General features: G+C 48.5%; 1 protein-coding gene across 10 annotated transcripts in view; it reads right to left on the bottom strand.

The window, feature by feature from the left end:
• The window catches only part of ADD1 (adducin 1), an 88800-nt gene that overhangs the window by 8546 nt on the left and 59906 nt on the right, over positions 1-20348 (bottom strand). For 4 of the 10 annotated variants that reach the window (XM_065914542.1, XM_065914543.1, XM_065914538.1 and 1 more), the window contains 9 exons: positions 15439-15519; positions 15122-15271; positions 12706-12849; positions 12507-12605; positions 11725-11901; positions 7180-7524; positions 4571-4672; positions 3823-3912; positions 3007-3099 (listed from right to left, as the gene is read on the bottom strand). In XM_065914542.1, coding sequence (XP_065770614.1) covers positions 3007-3099; positions 3823-3912; positions 4571-4672; positions 7180-7524; positions 11725-11901; positions 12507-12605; positions 12706-12849; positions 15122-15271; positions 15439-15519 — 1281 coding nt within the window. The remainder of the gene's footprint in view (positions 1-3006; positions 3100-3822; positions 3913-4570; positions 4673-7179; positions 7525-11724; positions 11902-12506; positions 12606-12705; positions 12850-15121; positions 15272-15438; positions 15520-20348) is intronic. The other 6 variants (XM_065914544.1, XM_065914539.1, XM_065914545.1 and 3 more) reach the window with 3 other exon arrangements.

Genomic DNA, 20348 nt, shown 5'->3' with positions numbered 1-20348 from the left:
TGGAGCTCGAAGCCTGTGCTCAAAGAGCCTGCAGATTAGAGATCAGCTGCCTAGATGGGGGTGGGGGGCTCCTCCTGAGCAGGCCTGATCCCAGGCGTCCTGGCTTTTCACCCAGAAGGCGCCTCGCTTCCCAGACAGTGATGGGGTCATCATCTGCCCTGAGTCAGCTCTGTGCCCCAAGACAAGCCCCTTGTCGTCTACTCTCCCTGAGAGGGGCTGACAGAGGCTGAGATGGGCTGAGATCTGACGTCCTCGAAACTGCGGCAACTAGAGAGTGGCATCTGCATCCTGGTGTCACTGCCAATAAGAGGAGGGAGAGTCAAGCTCTCAGAGGAACGTTCACATTCATTTAACCTAATGTTCACAATGACTAAAGGAATAAAGTGTCAAGAAACAATCTCAGTTAAGCCTTGTGGTCAAGCAAGGCCCTTCCTCCGGGACACCTGGTCATCCAGGGACAGCACGGCTGGGTCCTGCCCCACAGGCAGGAAGCTCCATCTTCCAAACTCCTCAGCTGAGGGCTGAGCTGCCTTCCAGAGGCTCTGAACAGACCCGGGGACAGGGGACCCTGTTACTCCAGAGGGAGGGGACGCAGACGGCCCCAGGCCTGCTGCTGAGCAACAGGACTGAGGAACTGGGATGAGGAAGGGCTGCTCCCTGCAGCAGCCCCCCGAGGTTCTCACCCTTCATCCTGGGAGCCACCACCACAGGCTCAAGCAAAACAGACACCCAGCAACAACTTCTGCACCTGACTTACGGTCTGGGTGGGGCGACAGTTCTATCCCCAAAACTGTGCAAACCTGGCCCAGCGCCCTGACCTGCGCATAGGTTTTCACCAGTAAAACCTATTCAGATCTGAGGTTACACTCCAGGTGCTGGGCCAAGCACAGACTCGATGATCGACACCAAGTTCCCGAGCAAGTCCAGCAGGTGGGCTGCAGGCTCACATCTGCGGCACACAGCGGGGCTGCACGTGCTCGTGGGAACAGGGAACCTCGTGCTACACAAGTCAGATGGTTTCCCGCAGACTTACAGCCCCTGGTCTCTATTATCAATGTGCTCATAACAAAGTCCAGAAGGGAGGGCGGCCCACGCAGCACTGGCGTCAGGCTGCCTGCGGTCGGGCTCAGCGGCCCTCTGGGGACCAGAGCATCAGCTGTGGCTGGGACCCGCTGCCCTGCTCACCAGGGTGTCGAAGACGCTGTCGCCATGAAATGGGACACGCTGGGTGGGACGAAGGCCAGGGTGCAAACGTGAGCACCAGCAAGAGGACGGCGGAGGACAAGCAGAACAGGCGCCTGCACACAGCGACGCCAGCACCTGCCTGCCGGGAGCAGTGTCCTCGGCCACCCGCCCCTCAGGCCACACTCACAGCGTGTCTTCCACTGGGGCGGGGACTCCGGAGCAGCCAGGAGCCTCCTCCCACAGACTTGCAGCTTCCCAGCCAGGCATCCAACACTTCACGAAGCAACCACAGGCGACTGTGACGCACGCCCACATCTGAGCACCGCTGGGCGGAGCAAGAGCCAGGCTGCACCTGGACGAGCAGCTGGCCACGGGCGTCCTCGGACACGGGTCACAGAGGCACCCTCCAGACAGCCCTCCCGAGCCACACACAGAAGCCACCAAGCGCAAAATAACGCCCGACAGACAGCACAGCAACGACTGCCAGCTGACTGAGCCCACAAAGCCAGAGGGAGATGTGGGCTTTCACGGTAAGCGTCCTGGGCTCATGGACTCAACACACTTTGAAGTATCTGAGAGAAAAAATTATGAACTAGTAAAATCACAACAGCTTATGGCCTAGATAAGCAACATGAAAAACAAGCTGACAGGGATAAAAACACACTGCTCATCCTCGCTGTGAGAAGTTCCTCCGAGAATGGTAACTGGACCTTCGTTCCAAGGACAAGGAAAAATGGGACCCGTGGGATTAAGGTATAAACATGCAAAAGAATTTCATCAGCACACCAATGAGTACAAATCTGATTTCTCTGGCAACTGGAACACTGATAAATATCTGCACCTCACTGGAGATGTATTAACTGAAAGAGGCCCTGAAGATCCCCTTTGGCCACAGGGCACACACAGCTCGGCGGCGTGTGTCCTTGAACGTGTGCAGGAAGCTTCCTTCCACTGGGGCGGGTGCCACAAGACACGTTCCCCACGGACTGCACGCACCACGTACACAGAGAAGTTACAATTTGGGATTTCAAACTTTGCTAAGTCCTTTTCCCCCTTGCAACATTCAAAACAATTATCTAGCGCTTTTGTTTTTTTTTTAAGGTAAAAATACTGGTGGCTCAGATGGTAAAGAGCCTGCCTGCAATGTGGGAGACTCAGGTTCAAACCCTGGGTTGGAAGATCCCCTAGAGAAGGAAATGGCAACCCACGCCAGTATTCTTGCCTGGAGAATTCCGTGGATGGAGGAGCCTGGTGGGTTATGGTCCATGGGGTCGCAAAGAGTCAGACACGACTGAGCGACTAACACTTTCATTTTCACATTTCATCAACAAGGGCTGGCAAAGACTGTCTTATTTCCCATTCCTCTGAAATGACATTTTTCAATCATACAGCCCTCAACTGCCACGTTCATTACATTCGGATCACAGCTGAGCATGCCAAGAGAGGAGGTCTCATGGGAGAGCCGCCACACTGCTCGTGGTCGATACATGAGCCTTCTGCAGCTGGCAGGCACCTTGTAATAGACAAAGTCCTAAAACATGCACCAACCAAAGTCACATGCAGATCTCAAGAAACATCACTAAGATCAACCATTTCTCAACACAACATAAAAATGCTGAAAAGTATAAAAATAACCTCATATAAAATGCTTAATTAAAGAACAGAATGGGCAGAACAGAACCTTCTGTACAATCTCACAAATAGCTCAGAGATCCGTTTAAAGCTCCTCGGTACCTAAGACAACACCAAGCGCAGAGACAGGAGGAGGCGGGGCGGGCAGCAAGCAAGGGGGGCCGGCAGGTGGCGGGGGGTGGTGAGTACCTTTCTAAAAGACAGAGACTTAGCGGGACTAAAGGTCTGCTCTGAACGCTCGAGCCCTTCGATTCTTTCCGTACAGTCAGAGAGGGGTGCGTCCTGCAACAGTAAACTGAGTGGTCAGAGTCCGCCAGGCCCAGCCGAGCACATCACCCAGAGCGCAGCCTGGGGCAGCAGAGCGCATGCAGCGAGACGGCCGTCAGCGGCCCGGGCAGGGGGATGGCGCTGCGACGTGCAAACACGGGCCACAGAGCCGACCGCGCGGGCCCACACCACAGACAGCAACCAGTCACCTACCCTGGCGACTCGAGTCTAAAGCATCGGGTGGCAACGTAACTGTCAGAGATAACTACTTACACAGTTATCTTCAGGGTGCCACAACGGGCAGTCCTTCTACAGAAACGCGTGTAAATGTACATCACATTTACAGGGACCCGCTGCACTTTTCCCAAGCACCACGCTGTCGTGGACAGCAACACATACAAGAACCGCCGTCCACCACCCCCACCCTCCTCCCGCGTGCCCCACAGCTCCCTCTGGGACCAGGTAAACCTGGGCCCAAGCCAGCAGCCTGCATTGCCCTCACTCAGGCGTGCATGACACGGAGCAGGCTTGGGGGACACGGCCCTGGGCATGCTGATGCTCGGTCTACAACTCAAGGAAAAGGGGCCGATTACTCCTTACCACGAAGACTCTAAACAAAGGGAACTGGGTGCCTAGGACACTCACCTCAGAGTCATCCTCTCCCAACTTAAGAGTAACTTGGAGCAGGCGGTCACAGAGCCCCCACCCACTAACAGCAGAACCGTTCTGAGCACTCACCTGAACAAGGCTCCTGTCCATCACCACACCAGACAACACCTGGGACTGGGGGCCGGCCGTCTTAATGTCCTGCAAGTTCTGCTCTCGAATCTGAGGACGGCAAGAAGAGAAGAGACACATCAACAGTACAGAGACAGCTCGCTGTGCCTGAAGCTGCCGTGTGTGCTCAGGCCCGCAGTCACGCACAAGCTGCTCCTCTGGGCTGCCCTGCTCCCTGCTGGGCCCTGCACGACTACCCTGCCTGCCTAACGCTGCTGGTCCAGCCTGATCAGTAACTCAAGACTCAGAGGGTTGGATGGAGCCTCCAGACTTGCTGCTTCCTCCGGACAAGTTAGGCAGGCATGGGTCTCACTGCCCTCGCCAACTTGAGGGGAGACACACCGTGTGCCCGTCCTCTAGGGACACTGTGAACACTGGTGGGCCTCACATTCCAACACACCAGACGTTCACAACTCTGCAAATGGACCTTGCAAGGCAGGGGCAAAGGCTGCTCTCGCCAGGGACAGGCTGACTTCAACTCTGCTCTGCTGAGGGACAAGCATCATTCAAGCATGGGGCCCAGAAGCGCCCGCGGCTCGCCGCCGTGCACAGCACAGCGGGTGAAGGGAGGACCCGGCAGCCACGGGACGGCCACGGCCGCCCTCCCAGGGCTGGCGCTCTCCCCGCAGCCACAAGCGGCCTGCCCCGCCCGGGCCACCTCCTCTCACACACGCGTTTCCAGCGATCGCTGGCGGCGGTCAGTACGCACCTTGTTCCGCATCTCCTGGACCTCTTTTGGGTTAGTGTTCAGTGGAACAAACAGGTTAGGGACAGCAGAGGTGGAAGTTCTGTGTCCATCCTCTTTAGTCCACTAAAATATCAAGAACAGTTGAGAAGTCAGAATCATGACAACAGTAAGTGACACCACAGCATTCAACTTGTCCAAGTCATCTCACATCTGGTCATGCACTGACCCTCACAGAGAATGAACCAATGACCATACCACAGCGTCACTGAAGTGGCTGGAAACCAGTCATGCAGGGAGCCAGAGTTGTGACCAACTGGCAAGGCCCGTCAAAAAGCCCAGCTGAAACCCAGGGCACAACAGAGGCTGCAGACAGAGCTACGCCCCAGGATGGCCTCGGACTAGTCACGGACGACCCTTCAGAGCACATTGGTTCACCGCTCTGAGAGACCCCAGCACCAAAGCCGGCGGGAAGCATGAGATGACAGCGTCATGAGAAGCGGCACAATGTGGCTGGCGCGGTGAGGGAAGACTGTGCGGTGAGGCAAGAGTGGGCATCACCAAAGCTGGCATTAAAATAAACTCCGCATCAGAATGCACTGTTTGCGCAGCTATTTCAACCCAAGAAAATTACTGTATGAAGACTTACACAGTAGCTGCCTGGAGGAGAGTTTGGTGATGTCAAGGGCTTTACATAGTTAATCCCTCTGAGTGTTACAACAACGTCCCACACAAACGCAAAGCGCTCACAAGCCCTCACTGGGAGGCTGTTTTAGATACCAGTGCGTACTACCAGCACACTGCGCCTTTCATGCGTACTTTTTTTTTGGACCTCCAATCAAACATGAGATTTTTAATCAAATTCTAACCCTCAGGCATGAGTTGGCACTGAACACTAAAACAAGCCCGTGGCAGAGAGCGGATGTTATGCCTTTCAGAGTGTTTTCAAGAGGCAATAAAATAGCCATAAACCAAGAGTTTCTGAAGAAAGCAGCGAAACTGTCCAATGCTGTGCCGCTGTGCAGGCAGCGTGAGATGGGCATGGGCTGCGAGGCACTCACTGCCGTTATCTCCTCAGACAAAAACAACTCCAGCTTCTTACCAAACACAACGCTTAGTCAAACATTAAAGCAATCACCTCAGAAGCTTGAACGTGTTAAAAAACTTAAGAACAATTATTATAAATTAATATACCAACCTGGGAACACTGCAAGGAACTCGTATTACTCCAGAACAGTAAGAAACAAGTTTAAAAGCTGAACAAAGTCTCCCCCCTTCAACTGACACAGTGACTAAAATACCTAAGGCAAGTTAATATTTTTTTGAGCAAATAGTAAATAAGGCTCAAAGCTGCTGTGACACATACACTTAGGAAAAATTCCTCACAGCAGTTCAGCACTCTGTAGGTATATGGTCAGCAGAAAGTAATTTTTAGGCCCACTCCCTTTAACAAGTAAACTAAATTAGAAACTAAACAAACAGAACGGAAAAAGGAAGAAAGGGTCAGAGAGAGAGAAGGTGAGGAGGCAGGAAGAGGAGACTGGCCCCAGCGTGGAGCCCGGCCACGTGCACGCAGTCTCTGCCACCTGACACGCTCCTCAGGGGCACAGAGGCTGTCTCACCAGCTGTGCCTCAGGAGACACCAGACCCACCTGGGGAGACAGAACGTACTTCTTGTCAATAAACCTATGAAGCAGGAGCACTTTCACAAGGGAAGCAGGACGGCCCGCTGGGCTCGCGTGGGGCCCCGTCTCAGGACACCTAGGCTGGTTTCACCTCTGCTCCTGCGGAACTAACCATGCAGAGACGCGTGCGTCCCGGCCTGTCCTCGCATGAGGCCCCGCCTAGGCCTCGCCTACTGGGACGCAGGGCCCGGTGGACCGTCCAGGGCCAGGGCTGCCCAGGGACGTCTGAGCACCAGGACCGCGGGCAGCCTTCAAGGCAGCGTTCCTCCTGACATGAGGCTCGCCTCCCAATGACGGGTGCTGGCACTTGCAGGTGGCCTGCTGCACTTGGGTCATGCCGCACCCAGCAGGAGCCAGAGACTCCACTATGGCTGTCTACTCACATGCAACAGTCCATGCAGAAGGGGGCTGGCTGAGAGCGTTCGGAGGCTCTGGGACGACAGCAAGTGGGGAAGGAGGCTAACGAGAGGGTCAGCTGAGAAGACGCCCGTGAGCCGTGAGGGAAAACTGCTTAAGAAAACACTAGGACTTTAAAGAACATGCCTAAGTTAGCAACTAAATCAAACAGCTGAGTTTAAGACATTAAAACAGCAGGCTAAGCTCCAACTACATCTGTGTCATGAAGCATTAAAGATTCTTCAAATACGGTTTGAACTGAATGACAGCTCCCACTTTGAGGTTAAGCCACGCACGTGATGCGGTATTTCTGCTGTGCACAGTTAGGTAATGCTGGAATTACTGCAAAGGCACAATATATCTTAAGCAGTTTCAAGCAGACAGTATTACTTGAATTACAGCTGAAGCAGAAATGGGTTTGAATTCAGGTTGAAGGTTAATGAGGAAGGTCTGCCTACAGTTTGGGTCAGAGGGCGAGTCCCAGAGCCTCCGGAGCCCCAGCGCGCCGACCTGCTCTACGTCATCTACCCATGAACAGAAGGAGGCACAGACCAAGCAGTTGGTAATACAGCTTGGCACGCAGACACCGGACGAGAGAGACTGCAGCAAGGGTTTCACGCGATCGTGTGCAACGCTCGTCCACACCTTAGTCTTCGCCTTGGGGCTGCCGCCGCTCTGCCCCTCCTCAGACGCGTCGTCGCCCCGGCCCGAGTTCAGCCACCTTGCCTTCTCTCGCTGCTGCTTCTGAAAGCTGTGTCTGAGAGGGGAGCACGTGCCCGAATCACCGTCACTGGCAAAGGAGTGACCTGTGACGCTGGCAGGAGCCTCCACGTCGCTGCATTTTTTAGACTTCTCTCTCAGAGCGGGGTATCGGTAAGGGTAGCCAGTTCTGTAACCCTAGGGGCCGGAAAAACAGAGACAGTCAATATTCCAGATCTCAAAACACAATTTCACTTTAGAAAACTGGAATTATCTATAAGAGTAGACAGTATGCACACCCTATGCATGTGGCTGCCCAGGGGAGGGGCCAGTATGTTCACAGGTACGAAAACCAACAGCAGCACGATTCCCAAAGCCCCAAAGTGAAAAACCCAGAAGTCCATCAACAGCAGAAAGGATGAGCTGTGGTCCATTCACACAGCAGGCTGGGACACAGTAGGGAGAACGTGCTATTACCAGGGGAAATATCTGCATGAATGCTCACAAACACAACAGGAGTGAGAGAAACGCTATGCGAAAGAACGCACCGTACAACTCCATTTACAGAAAGGAAAACAAGTCTGCGCTGTTAGGAGGACAGGGGTCACCCCTGGGACACAGTGAGACTCAAAGTGGGGACAGGAGGTTCTGGGTGCTGGCATTTGACATGGGTGCTGGCTATACAGTATGTTCAGTTCTTAAGAATTAATATAGGTACCCTCTTCTGTTTTTATATATATACACATCAAGAAAAACTTAAAATTTAAAAGGCAACCTGGGTTTACCTGCTGCTGGCTACAGAACAGGTTACATTAACATACTTAACACTTTTTTTTTAATCTTTTCAGTCACAGTTTAAATATTGTGATAATCTTTCAGGAAGACCAAACATGTCAGACAGCTGGTACCTGGCAAAATCACTTCACCTCTAAATGCAGCAGCACTTGAGTGAGCCTTCAACCCTGGTCTCCTGCACTTCACAGCCCACAGCCCGCTCATTCCTGCCTCTGTAAGAGCACTAAGTCCGTGTGCCCGCACACGCTGACCTCCAGACAGCATCTCCAGGCCAGGATGATGCCTCACTCACCCGTCCCCAGAACTGAGTGTCCGGGAGCCTGACCAACATGATAAAACCCTTCCCCTACACGACCAGCGGGCCCAGGGCCTGCTTGAAGCCAGAAGCACTCGGCCAAGGTGACAGGGTGTGCCGCAGGAGAGCGCAGCGCACACCGCGAGAGGGTCTCCTGGCCCACTGGGACGCTGAAGGAGCAAGATGCCCTGACACCTGAGCGGCAAGAACATGAAGTCTGCCCACCATGTGCGGAGTCTGGAAGTGGATCCTCCACCATGAGAGCCTTCTGCTGAGAACCCAGCCCAGGCCAACACCCTGACTGCAGCCTTGGGAGGCCTGACGCCAAGGACCTGACTCAGCCTGGACTGTGCCTGGACTACCGACCCAGCGTCACGCCTGGACCAGGTGATTCACGGCACCTTCACTGTGAATGACGAGGGGATACACATTTGAAAGGATCACACAGGGATGGTAGCAAGGATGAGTCAGTGGCTACATTCTACCTGCCAAGTTACTTCAGAAATGTTGCTCTGAATGTAGGCATTCTCCTTCCTCTCTGGATGATCCTCCTCGTCAGAGGCCACCTTTACTACCAACCATTCCCTTAAAACATTCAAAAAACTGTGGTAATGACCCCTGAGTGGAGTTGGCTGTTGTTTACTTTTGTTTTGTAACTACACTCAGGATAGGTAAATGTCTTCCTTTTTAACAACATGCTTTGTTGAAGAATAATAAAAAGTAACAACTCAAACAAAACAAAAAGTAACAACTCAGCTACAAAAGACTGTCTTCTGAAAAATACAGTTCTTAATTCACTCAGGTTTCCTCTTGCTGAAAGTCAGGGCTCTTGAGTAATCTTCATGAATTTCAACTAAACCATCCAGGATGTCACAAACTTTTATTCTGAGGGGGTATGGGTTTTTTCTTTATTCTTCCCCTTTAAATGCCAGACCAAAATCAGAGCAAAACTCAGACCTAAGACCTACTATATGTTAAAAATTGGTTTTATTCCTTCTTTTGAGAAGCTGGAATTATATCTTGATTTTTTGGGTAACAAGTTAGCATTTCTTCTGTGTATGCCAGAAAAGTTTATGACTATCATATGAAATATTTCTTACAGTGTGAGAATCTTCAACTAGTCTCTACTGACTGAATTATTAGCAAACATACACTGCTGATCAGAATGCTCAGTTAAAACGCAGACTGCTCCTGCTGCTGCCGAGTCGCATCAGTCGTGTCCGACTCTGTGCGACCCCACAGCCAGCAGCCCACCAGGCTCCTCCATCCCTGGGATTCTCCAGGCAAGAACGCTGGAGTGGGTTGCCATTTTCTTCTCCAAAACACAGACTACAATCAGTGATTGCTGTTCAAGTTTATTTCTGATAAACCACAGAGCCTTCTAATATTAAGAATAACCTGTGCACATTAAGGGCACTGAATAAAATACCCTTCCTATAATCTCGCTTATTTTCTTTCATCTTTTATCTCTACCCCCACCTCAAATTAGAGTTACCAACTCTAATTCTCTCTGCACCTTCCAGAAAGTACTGAGTGCAAAACATGTGGCAGGCTGGTATTCTCTTGATTTTTACTCCTCCCTCCCATTCCTTGCTTGGCTTGTAGGTGTAAGAGGAGGGAAAGGTCAAAGTGTCTGCCCAAGGGAGAGAAGAGGGCACGGTGAGACTGCAGCGCCCACGACCCTTGCTCTGCCCGGCCCCTCCGGTGCTGGCCTCCGGGTCAGATGCCAGGGTTACCGCCCCCAGTCTCAGCCTGCTTTGGGGGACTCTCCTGAGACGGCACTACCCCAGCCTGCCTCTTCCGCTGGTCGTCTCCATGAGCTCAGTTCCCTCCTTGTCCCCACGCCCAGTCCTGGCTCAAGCCCCATCTCTGCCCCTGCAGCCGCCACGGTGCTCTGTCAGGCACACGTCGAGGTGCTGGGCTGCATCTGGGATCTGTCTGTCACATCCCGACAAGGCCATGGACTCCCCGTGTTCCCGCGCACAGCTAGACGAGGCGGTCAGTCGGTGCAGCCCAGCCTCCCGAGCAAGCGAGCTCAGCAGTCAGGAGAGCCTGCTCTCCATTCACTGCCCCCCCCAGTCACACCCACACCGTCATCATCACTGCTCAGCCCCTCACTCCCTGCTCTCCCTTGACAGCAGCAAACGTTCTCCCAAGTCAGAGAACTTCAGGGAGAAGAACCTTCTGAGGACACTTAGCACATGCTAAACCAGATCCATGAGTTCTTCTCTTCAGAAAAGTGAAACTTCCTGCCTCCTGAAGCCACCCATCCCCGCCAAGACCTGGTCCAATGGTGGGAACTCACGTGAAGCCGGCACCAGCCCGACTGATGGCTTCTCTGCCCCACACGCCCACTATTTAATGTCCATGTGGCCACAGGACGGACTCCTGAACCCTAAAAGATGTGATGCTGTAGCAGGAGAAGGGCCCAGCACCGAGCCATCCGTCTTTACTGAGGTTGCTTTGACCCTAAGCGCCTTGCCGTGAGTATTTAAACCTACTGGAGAGATCACAGACGGACCAGAAAGGCAGGGTCCTGGCCCCTCAGCCAGGTCGCCTGTCGTGCCCGCAGCTGGGTCTCCAGTCGCGCCCATGGCCAGGTTACAGTTGCCTCCCTTTTCCCAGCATAAGCTGTCACGGTTTGACCTCTTCTTGGAGGTCACTCTCAAGGGTCACCCTCTACAAAAATTTCCTCTATAATCCTTGCAAAAGGATGACATCCCTCACTGCAACCAGACAGGCCACATCCTCCCACAGACCACTATAGCATTCCTATTAAGCTGAAAGCCCACGGTCATGCTCTGTACCATGCTGGGCTCCATGTCCCTGCAGGAGGCAGCAAAGGGTCTCCCATGCAACAGATCAGCAGCAAGGCGTGTGAAACACAGCAGACAGGCCCCAAGTGGCTAGAATCTACTGTTAAAACAAACAAGACGCTCGGCTGACTGACTGATGCAGAAAGGCCCCCTGGACAGCTTGCTTTTGGGCTGATGAGTCCTGAGCTGACCCTGCTACTCGAGGACTCAGTTACCCAGCAAAGTACACTATCCTCTGTGCTACTATCCCCACACAAATAATGCTATCTTTAAAAACAAAAGGAGACAAGAAACCTTCACCAGTGTATTCAATCACAATTTAGCTTAGAACTTAAACTGCCCTGGTACACATTCATGGTTCTGGAGACTGAAAGCATTCTGACACTGCCTGAAAACAGTGATTTCATAATGCCATTTCACTAGCTATAAAAACACCAACATCTGTACTCTTAAGATGAAAGCAGTATCATCAAATGGTGACCACATTCTTACCAGATTATCCAGCATCCGCATCAGGGCTTCAAACTCCTGCTCACCGATCTGCCACTTGGGCGGTGATCCGCTGCCTTCCCCTGCCGGGGACCCAGGGGCCCGGGACTTGGCTTTGTACTTTCCAGGATCCAAGAGGACTAAATTGTCTGGCCCTCCCGCACTCGCCAGAGTTCGAACCTTTTCCAAAACAAGCAAACACAACAGTTGGAGTTCCTTACTGGTCAAGCAGGTCAGATGACTATGAGAGATCACGTCAATAGAAATGGAAGTGTCAAAAGAAACCAAATCACTGCAAGAATAAAAAATGCAAGATGAAAAAAAAAAAAATGCAAGATGGAAGTGACAGGTAAATCACAAGACTATTTTCAGAAACTTGTCTTTAGCATGAAAAAATACTGGGCACTCACACCTTAAGAATAAATGGGAAAACAAAGCCCCTTCCAAGGTCATATAAAGGAGACTGGCAGCTGCTACTACACAGACATAAGCCGGGGTAACCACACAGACCTAAGTTGGGGTAACAATGAGGAATGTACAAACGGGGAGCTGAGCAGACCTGGCATAAGCAGCACCCAGAGCTGCTAGATGTGGGCAAAGCTCTACTCCCTGCACCTACTTTTTCAAAAGAAGGGCCTGGGTTCAAATGAAACGACCCATAACAACATAAATGAGCACCTGACACCAGCGCCAATGTCTGCTAGCCCTCCATAAACGGCAGTGACTTACGTATTTGAAAAATTAAGTTAGAAGTGACCAGATCACATGGAGTGACCACCACCTACCTGGATCTCACACGCAACCACAAGGTTGTGGATGTAGTAGAAGGCCTCCTCAACGCTCTCTCCAACGGACACAAGACCGTGATTCCGGAGAATAAGAACCTAAGGGAAGAATCAGGAAAGTTCTAGGGACCAGGCAAGAAGACAGACACGTTTTCTTCTTCCCTCGATAATTTAAATACCAGATTAGATGCCTACTGACCTTGCTTTTAGGCCCCAAATTTTTCTGAATTAAAATTTTTTCTTCCTCATCGACCAGAATCCCATGATAATCGTGGTATGCCACTTCTCCAAGGGAAAGTGCCTCCGGGGAGATGGGCAAGAGGCCACACTTCATCGCAGAGACCTAGAAAATGAGCAGTGGCATCTGTGCAGACAAGTTAGGAGTGCACACGAACTGACAACTGGTAGACGCGCTCCTCAAACTGTTTTTTCAGAGATAAAGGAGCCCATGAAATTAAGATAAGCCTTAAGATTACTTCTGGGTCTTATTACCAATGCATACTTTTAAAAATCAAAGCCACCATTATGAAGGAAGACTTCAAAAAAACTTTCACATCTTTCTGGATTTCTCCCACACTGACTGTAAACAAGAAGTGAGCTCAGATTTAATAAGGTTAGCCCCAAAGCTGCTACAGGGAGAGACGATGGCTTCCTCTAAATGAGGCACAATGCTGCAAAGAGAAATTTCTGAAGAGCTGAGAGGTTTTTCTGTACTTTTCACCTTAGTTCATAGGTGTGATAGAACACCTGAAAATCAGATAAGAGGAAATTTATAAAGGTTTAGGGTAAGCATACTGCATAGTTTCTCCACATTTATTTAAGTGAAAAGTCTACGTGTCCATATAGCCCTTTAGTTTCCTTAAATCTCCCAAACTGACCTTGGAATATGCTAATTTTAAATGTCTTCTACCTAGACGAACAGACTCCAGAGATTTAAATTAAAACTACAATAATTTCTTACAGAAAAGTTAATCTAAAAAGACAATACTCCCAAAAAAAGGCAATATCATTATTTAATTCCTTTCACAGTAACAGCTTTTCTATAAGATATTTCATTACAAAGTAAAGTTACTTTGTTAAGTTTTAAAACAAATTACATGCTAGATTCTCAAAGGTACCTCTAAGAGTTCCTTTAAAAGCATGGATTTGTCGGGGCTGGAAGACCTATATCACTTGGAGAATGATATCTAATAAAACTGATGCCAACATTAAGACCCATATCTTCAAAGTAAAGCAAATAAACCAGATTCTCACGTTCATCCATACAAGCAAAGATCTATGACATTAAAACATCTAGATAGAGTAAAATTCAGTATTTCTTAATCAACGAGGTCATCTGTCAAACACACAAACCCAGAAAGTCATTAAAATACAAAACTGGTGATGAAAAGCCAATCCCAGTAGCTCTTGCGTGTGTGGCTCAGAGGGCTGTAACCACCAGAAAGCCTGTCTTCACGCTGAGGGGCCTGAGGCTTTGTCAGACGGCCTGGTTGCACCAAAGGGCCCAGACCTGGTCATCAGTGTGGGGCAGGCTCCTGGCCAAGCGGCTGAGCCTCCTCTCACGGCCTGGACCAGTCACACCGCACAGTTCACAGGATCTCAGCTCCCCAAGCAGGGACTGACCAGGCGGCAGCAGTGAACACGTGGAATCCCACCCCTGGGCCACCTCGGACCTCCCTTCCCCGTCTTCTTACTCCTCCGCAGTCACCGTCCGACCGAGGTTCCACTGACTCCAGGCAGGTGATCTGTGGGCAGCTGGCTGGGTTTGTCTCTAGGCCTCGACCTCCCCACCCATACAGGGCTCCTTGCCACAGTCCATCAAGCAGGCTCAAGTCTCCTACACCCTACTAGCCCTTCCACAGGGAGAAGCCCACAGGTCCTCCACCCACCACCCCACTGCACCCCCTCTTCACAGCTCCTCCCCCACCACCCACCTCCCCACTCCTTTTCCCACTCCCCCTCTCAGACAAGGATTCCTGCTCACAGCTGTCACTCTGCACTTCCCACACAGCCTCCCAGGCACTGAAGCCTCACACCGATTCTTGTTAGGTCTTATGACACTTCCAGATTTATTACGTTTTTCAAAATTCAGATATATGGGCCTCCCTGGTGACTCAGTGGTAAAGTAGAGACTCCAACTGCTAACACTGAAGACACGGGTTCGAGCCCTGATCCGGGAAGATTCCACGTGCCTCAGGGCAACTAAGCCCGTGTGCCACAACTCTTAAGCCTCGGCCCTAGAGCCTGGGAGTCAACTAGGGACGCCCACACGCTGCACCCACTGAAGCCTCTGCGCCTAGAGCCTGTGCTCCACAGCAAGAGAGGGGACCCCTCACTGCAACGAGAGAAACGCCCACGCAGCAACAAAGACCAGCACAGCCAAAAGTAAGATTAATAAAAGTATAAAAGATGAAGTTTAAAAAAATTAGTAAATGGATCCCTTAAATACATATATATATCCAAAAGAAAGTCACATACAGTAGTAATAGTCTTCTAACCCAACGAGATGAAGGGCTCTGACCTGCTGCGACGAGAAGGCAACGCGGAGGAAAGGGGAAGCCCTGCCCCCCGAGCACCCTGTGACTGCAGGCTCTGCCAGAGCAGCACACACTCACCGCAGCGCCAGCTGGTGTGTGAATGTGCACGACACACCTCACGTCCGGGCGTGCGGCATAAATGGCGGAATGCAACGTGAAGCCAGCCTGGTTCACTCCCAGATTAGTGCTCCCACGATCTACTATGTCTCCTTGTAGATTGACTTTAACCTGCAGTAAGAAAACAAACTTCAAATATCATGAGGATTAAATTATTTAAAACAAAGTTTAAAGTGTTAATAAGTAAAAGTTTTCCCCTGAGTTAATCACACAAAACAGACTTTGCCCTTTTCTTGACTTTTATATGTCTATGCCCAAGAAGACAAAAACATTCTTACCAAACTGGATGCAGTCACTTCACTGTAGAGAAGTCCAAAAGGTACGATGAGGAAATGCTCCTGCTCAGAGCTCACCCTGGTCTGCGGGGAAAATTACCAAATTAGCTCAAAAATCCTACTGAAATTACCTGCATCTCTTTCTGTCCACAGACTTACAAGTTTTCTGTGAACATTAGGTGTGCTACACAGGAATGCACTTAATTATAGGGCCTATCACAAAGCTAAGAGGTGATCTGAAAGCTTTCTATTATTACGCTGTAGTAGCTTATTAGGTACATAAAGTGTGACTTGATCATATTCATGATAATTAACCTTATGAAGAGAAAAACCTGTAGGCTACCAAACCAGTACCATGTGCTAAAAGGTGATCTCCTCAAGGGTGTAATAATGAAAACCAAGAGTTACTTTTTAAAAGTCAAAATGTCTTTTCTTTTTTTTAAAGTACTCAAAACCTAGAGGATAGTGAACAATCGTAAAAACCACAAACAGGAGAAAGCTGTTCCTCTCTGCGTGATGAGAAGTTTATACACACTGCACCCGCCCTCCTCTGGTCTATTTCTTCCTTCTGTAATATAGTTCTCTTTCAACAATTTGTTCAATACAGACCTGTCACATATGATGAATTTGTGTGAGATGCTAGTTATGTAGTTAAGAGAGAAAAAAAAAAATGAGTCTTTTCTAAGAGAGGAGAAAAAAAAGAGTCCTGTCCTAACGAAATGTAGTCTAATTTTTAATGATTTGGGAATAGATTCAACAGACTTCGCAAAGCTACTGGGATGGAATACATTTACTCCTGGGCCAAGAATTCTAACAAGGGTCAGACAGATGGAATTCAGTGGTTGTTGGAAAGGCCTTACGGCATCTAGTCAACTTCCTCAGCAGCGCAGTGACTCCTGCAGTGGCCCAAACAGAAACACACGTGGTCTCTGTGAGGACAGTGGCAGTGACGTCCTCAAATGGCCTGCCACACTCCTTCACTCTGCAAATAGTCCCTGGCGGGCCACAGTCCATGGGGTCAGACAGTGAGACTGAAATGACTTAGCACACACGCACACCCTTTTCTTACTGATAGTTCTTTATCTAGTCTGTATACTAATTCTTTGTTGGCTACCCCTGAGGCAGAAGCAGAAGATATTAAGAGGTGGCAAGAATACACAGAACTATACAAAAAAAGATCTTCATGACCCAGATAACCACGATGGTGTGATCACTCACCTCAAGCCAGACATCCGGGAACGAGAAGTCAAGTGGGCATTAGGAAACATCACTATGAATAAAGCTAGTGGAGGTGATAGAATTCCAGCTGAGCTACTTCAACTCCAAAAACCTGATGTTGTTAAAGTGCTGCATTCAATACGCCAGCAAATTCGAAAAACTCAGCAGTGGCTACGTACAGGGAAAGGTCAGTTTTCATTCCAATCCCAGAGAAAGGCAATGCCAAAGAATGTTCAAACTACTGCACAACTGCACTCATTTCACATGCTAGCAAAGTAATGCTCAAAATTCTCCAAGCTAGGCTTCAACAGTACATGAACTGAGAACTTCCAGATGTTCAAGCTGTATTTAGAAAAGGCAGGGGAACCAGAGATCAAATTGCCAACATCTGCTGGATCACAGAAAAAGCAAGAGAGTTCCAGAAAAACATCTACCTCTGCTTCATTGACTAACTAAAGCCTTTGACTGTGTGAAACACAACAAACTGTGGAAAATTCTTCAAGATATGGGAATACCAGACCACCTTACTTGCCTCCTGAGAAATCTAAATGCAGGTCAAGAAGCAACAGTTAGAAGTGGACATGGGACAACAGACTGGTTCCGAATTGGGAAAGGAGTATGTCATGGATGTATACTGTCACTCTGCTTATTTAAATTATATGCAGAGTACATCATGCAAAATCCTGGATGAATCACAAGCTGGAATCAAGATTGCCAGAAGTATCAATAACTTCAGACATGCAGATGACACCACCTTTATGGCAGAAAGCAAAGAGGAACCAAAGAGCCTCTTGATGAAAGTGAAAGAAGAGAGTGAAAAAGCTGGCTTAAAACTCAACATTCAAAAAACTAAGATTATGGCAACCTGTCCCATTAGTTCATGACAAATAGTTGGGAAACAATGAAAACAGTGAAAGATTTTATATTCCTCGGCTCCAAAATCGCTGCAGATGGAGACTGCAGCCATGAAATTAAAACATGCTTGCTCCTTGGAAGAAAAGCTATGAAAAACCTAGACAGCACATTAAAAAGTAGAGACATCACTTTGCTGACAAAGGTCCGTATGGTCAAAGCAATGGTTTTTCCAGTGGTCATGCATGGATGTGAGAGTTGAACCATAAAGAAGGCTGAGCGCTGAAGAACTGATGCTTTTGAACTGTGGTGTTGGAGAAGACTCTTGAGAGACCCTTGGACTGCAAGGAGCTCCAACCAGTCAAGCCTAATGGAAATCAACCCTGAATATTTATTCATTGGAAGGACTGATGCTGAAGCTGAAACTCCAATACTTTGGCCACCTCATGTGAAGACCTGACTCATTGGAAAAGACCCTGAGGCTGGAAAAGATTGAAGGCAGATGGAGAAGGGGACGACAGAGGATGAGATGGTTGGATGGCATCACTGACTCAATGGACATGAGTTTGAGCAAGCTCCGGGAGATGGTGAAGGACAGGGGAGACTGGCGTGCCACAGTTCACAGGGTCACAAACAGTCGGACACAACCAAGCAATTGATGACCACCAGCACCCACGAGGCAGAATATTCTAGACTGTAACCTTTTATTTTCACTCTTTTTATGGTGTCTTTTAATGACAAGAAATTTATTTAACATAGTCAAATGTATCCATCTTTTCTTTTATGATAAGTGCTTTGGTGTTGTAAGACAACTTTCCTTCAGTCAGAGGTCAAAAGTCAATTTTTTTCATTTATATTGATCCTAACCTGGCATGTTGAAGTCCATGCGGTCACAAAAAGTCAGACAGGACTAAGCAACAAAATTATTAAAGTATTATTTTTCACATGTAATCCTTAAATCACTAGAATTGCTCAATGAGTCTATAATGTATAAGTGGAAAAATCCAATACAACTTTCCAACTCTGATTTGTCAATTCAGTTGTGCCAGCACCAATCATAGCCTGGTCTATCATTCCCTTGCTGATCTGCAATGCCAACTCTTATGTATCTGCTTTCAATAGACGCAAATCCAGTTCTGGGTTCTGTCTCACTGGTTTATCCGTTTCTTCCTTTGCCTAAAGCACGCTATACGCTATTTTAATTATCATCATATTGTAAGTTTGACACTTGATAGGAAAAAATTACCATATTACCTACTTTTTCAGGAGTGCCTTGTCTATTCTAGGCCTTTTCCCTACACATAAATTTTAGAAGCATGATGTCAGGTCCCACATTAACAAAAATACTACACAGCCAGTTGTAATCGCTTCTTTTCTCTTTGTGTGTATGTGTGTATTTACACACATAATTCATATAGCTATAACAGTATACACTTTATACTCTCATAATTATTTCATGCTTTCACATGGTCTTTATTATTGTTTTTCATAATATGTAATAGTCTCTCAAACTGATGTTTAATAACTGAGCCATTTCCTACCTACTGCAGGATATTAAGACTCAAATATACATAATGTTTTCTTCCTTTTTTAAAAAATTTTAGCTGTGCAGCACACAGGCCTCTCTTAGTTGCAGTGTGCAGGCTTTCAAGTTGCAGTTCCTGGCCTTAGTTGCCCTGCAGAATGTGGGATCTGAGTTCCCCAACCAGGGATCGAACTCGCATCCCCTGCATTGAAAGGAGGATTCTTAACCACTGGACCACCAGTGAATTCCGCATGTTTTCTTCTTTGACTTCTTTCCTAACCATATTTTTCCAACAGTGAGTTCAACAGATCTACACATTTTAATGGAAAAAGTTTAAAACATACAATTTTCTGAATTGCAAACAAAGAAGAAAGTGCTAAACACTAAGCCCCAGAATGAATGGAAAAAAAAAAAAAAAACACATTTCAAAGAAACTTTTCTAGTCCCCAGTGGACTAGCGCTGGTGTCATTTCATGTCTTCCCACATTCAATACCCCTTCTCTGTGCCCAAGGAATGAGTGTTAACGTCTTTCACTCAAAATCAAATATACCTGACTTTGTTTCAGGCAAACATGCCTGTCATGTCCCCAGAGCACAGCGCACTGTGCACCCCCACCCCTGAAGCTCACCACCTCAGAGGGTTAACACATCACGTGGAACGCAGGACGGAGGTGAACCCAGCACTCCACTGACACCAAGAGGCGTTTAGGGGCAGAAAGGCCCTGCCATCAGCTCAGTGCCACCAAGAGAGGAAGCCCAGCTGGGCCATCCTGTTTTTTGGCCCCACCCCCACCCCACCGAAAGCTTCTCTAAATCCAAAACAATCTTAAGATAGCAATGTAATTCAGACAATCATCCCCAATCCTCTAACACCTGTTAGCACTCTTAAATCCCTTTAGCGGGAAATCTCTTGCCCTCTTCCAGAGAAAGGGCACAATGACCTCTGGGCACACTGGTTGTACTGATACTGTTAATATGTCTTTTCTTAAACCTGTATATGAAAATACCTAGACTTTGAAATCAAAAAATGGATGCCATAAGTAGTTAAAAAAACAAAAACCTTCTTTCTTAAAAGATCCTATAGTTCACAAGCTATAGGAAGTATTTTTTGGTAACTTCTTTTTTATTCAGTGTTAAGTCCCAAGCAGAACACTTATAGAAAAGCTAAATAACTAACTAATGTTTTAATTCTGCCAAGTCCTAAATAATTAAAGGTGGAAAAAGGAGCAGTTTAAGCAATTCAAACTTATTTAAATAGCATTCATAACAGGACTAGCACTAAACAGTTTTTAAAGACCCAGAGAATGCAAGGTGGCAT

Source organism: Muntiacus reevesi, chromosome 22, assembly GCF_963930625.1.
Source record: "Muntiacus reevesi chromosome 22, mMunRee1.1, whole genome shotgun sequence".
Lineage (NCBI taxonomy): Eukaryota > Metazoa > Chordata > Mammalia > Artiodactyla > Cervidae > Muntiacus > Muntiacus reevesi.
Note: the sequence above shows the minus strand (reverse complement) of the source record. Positions and strands in the feature narration are given on the sequence as shown.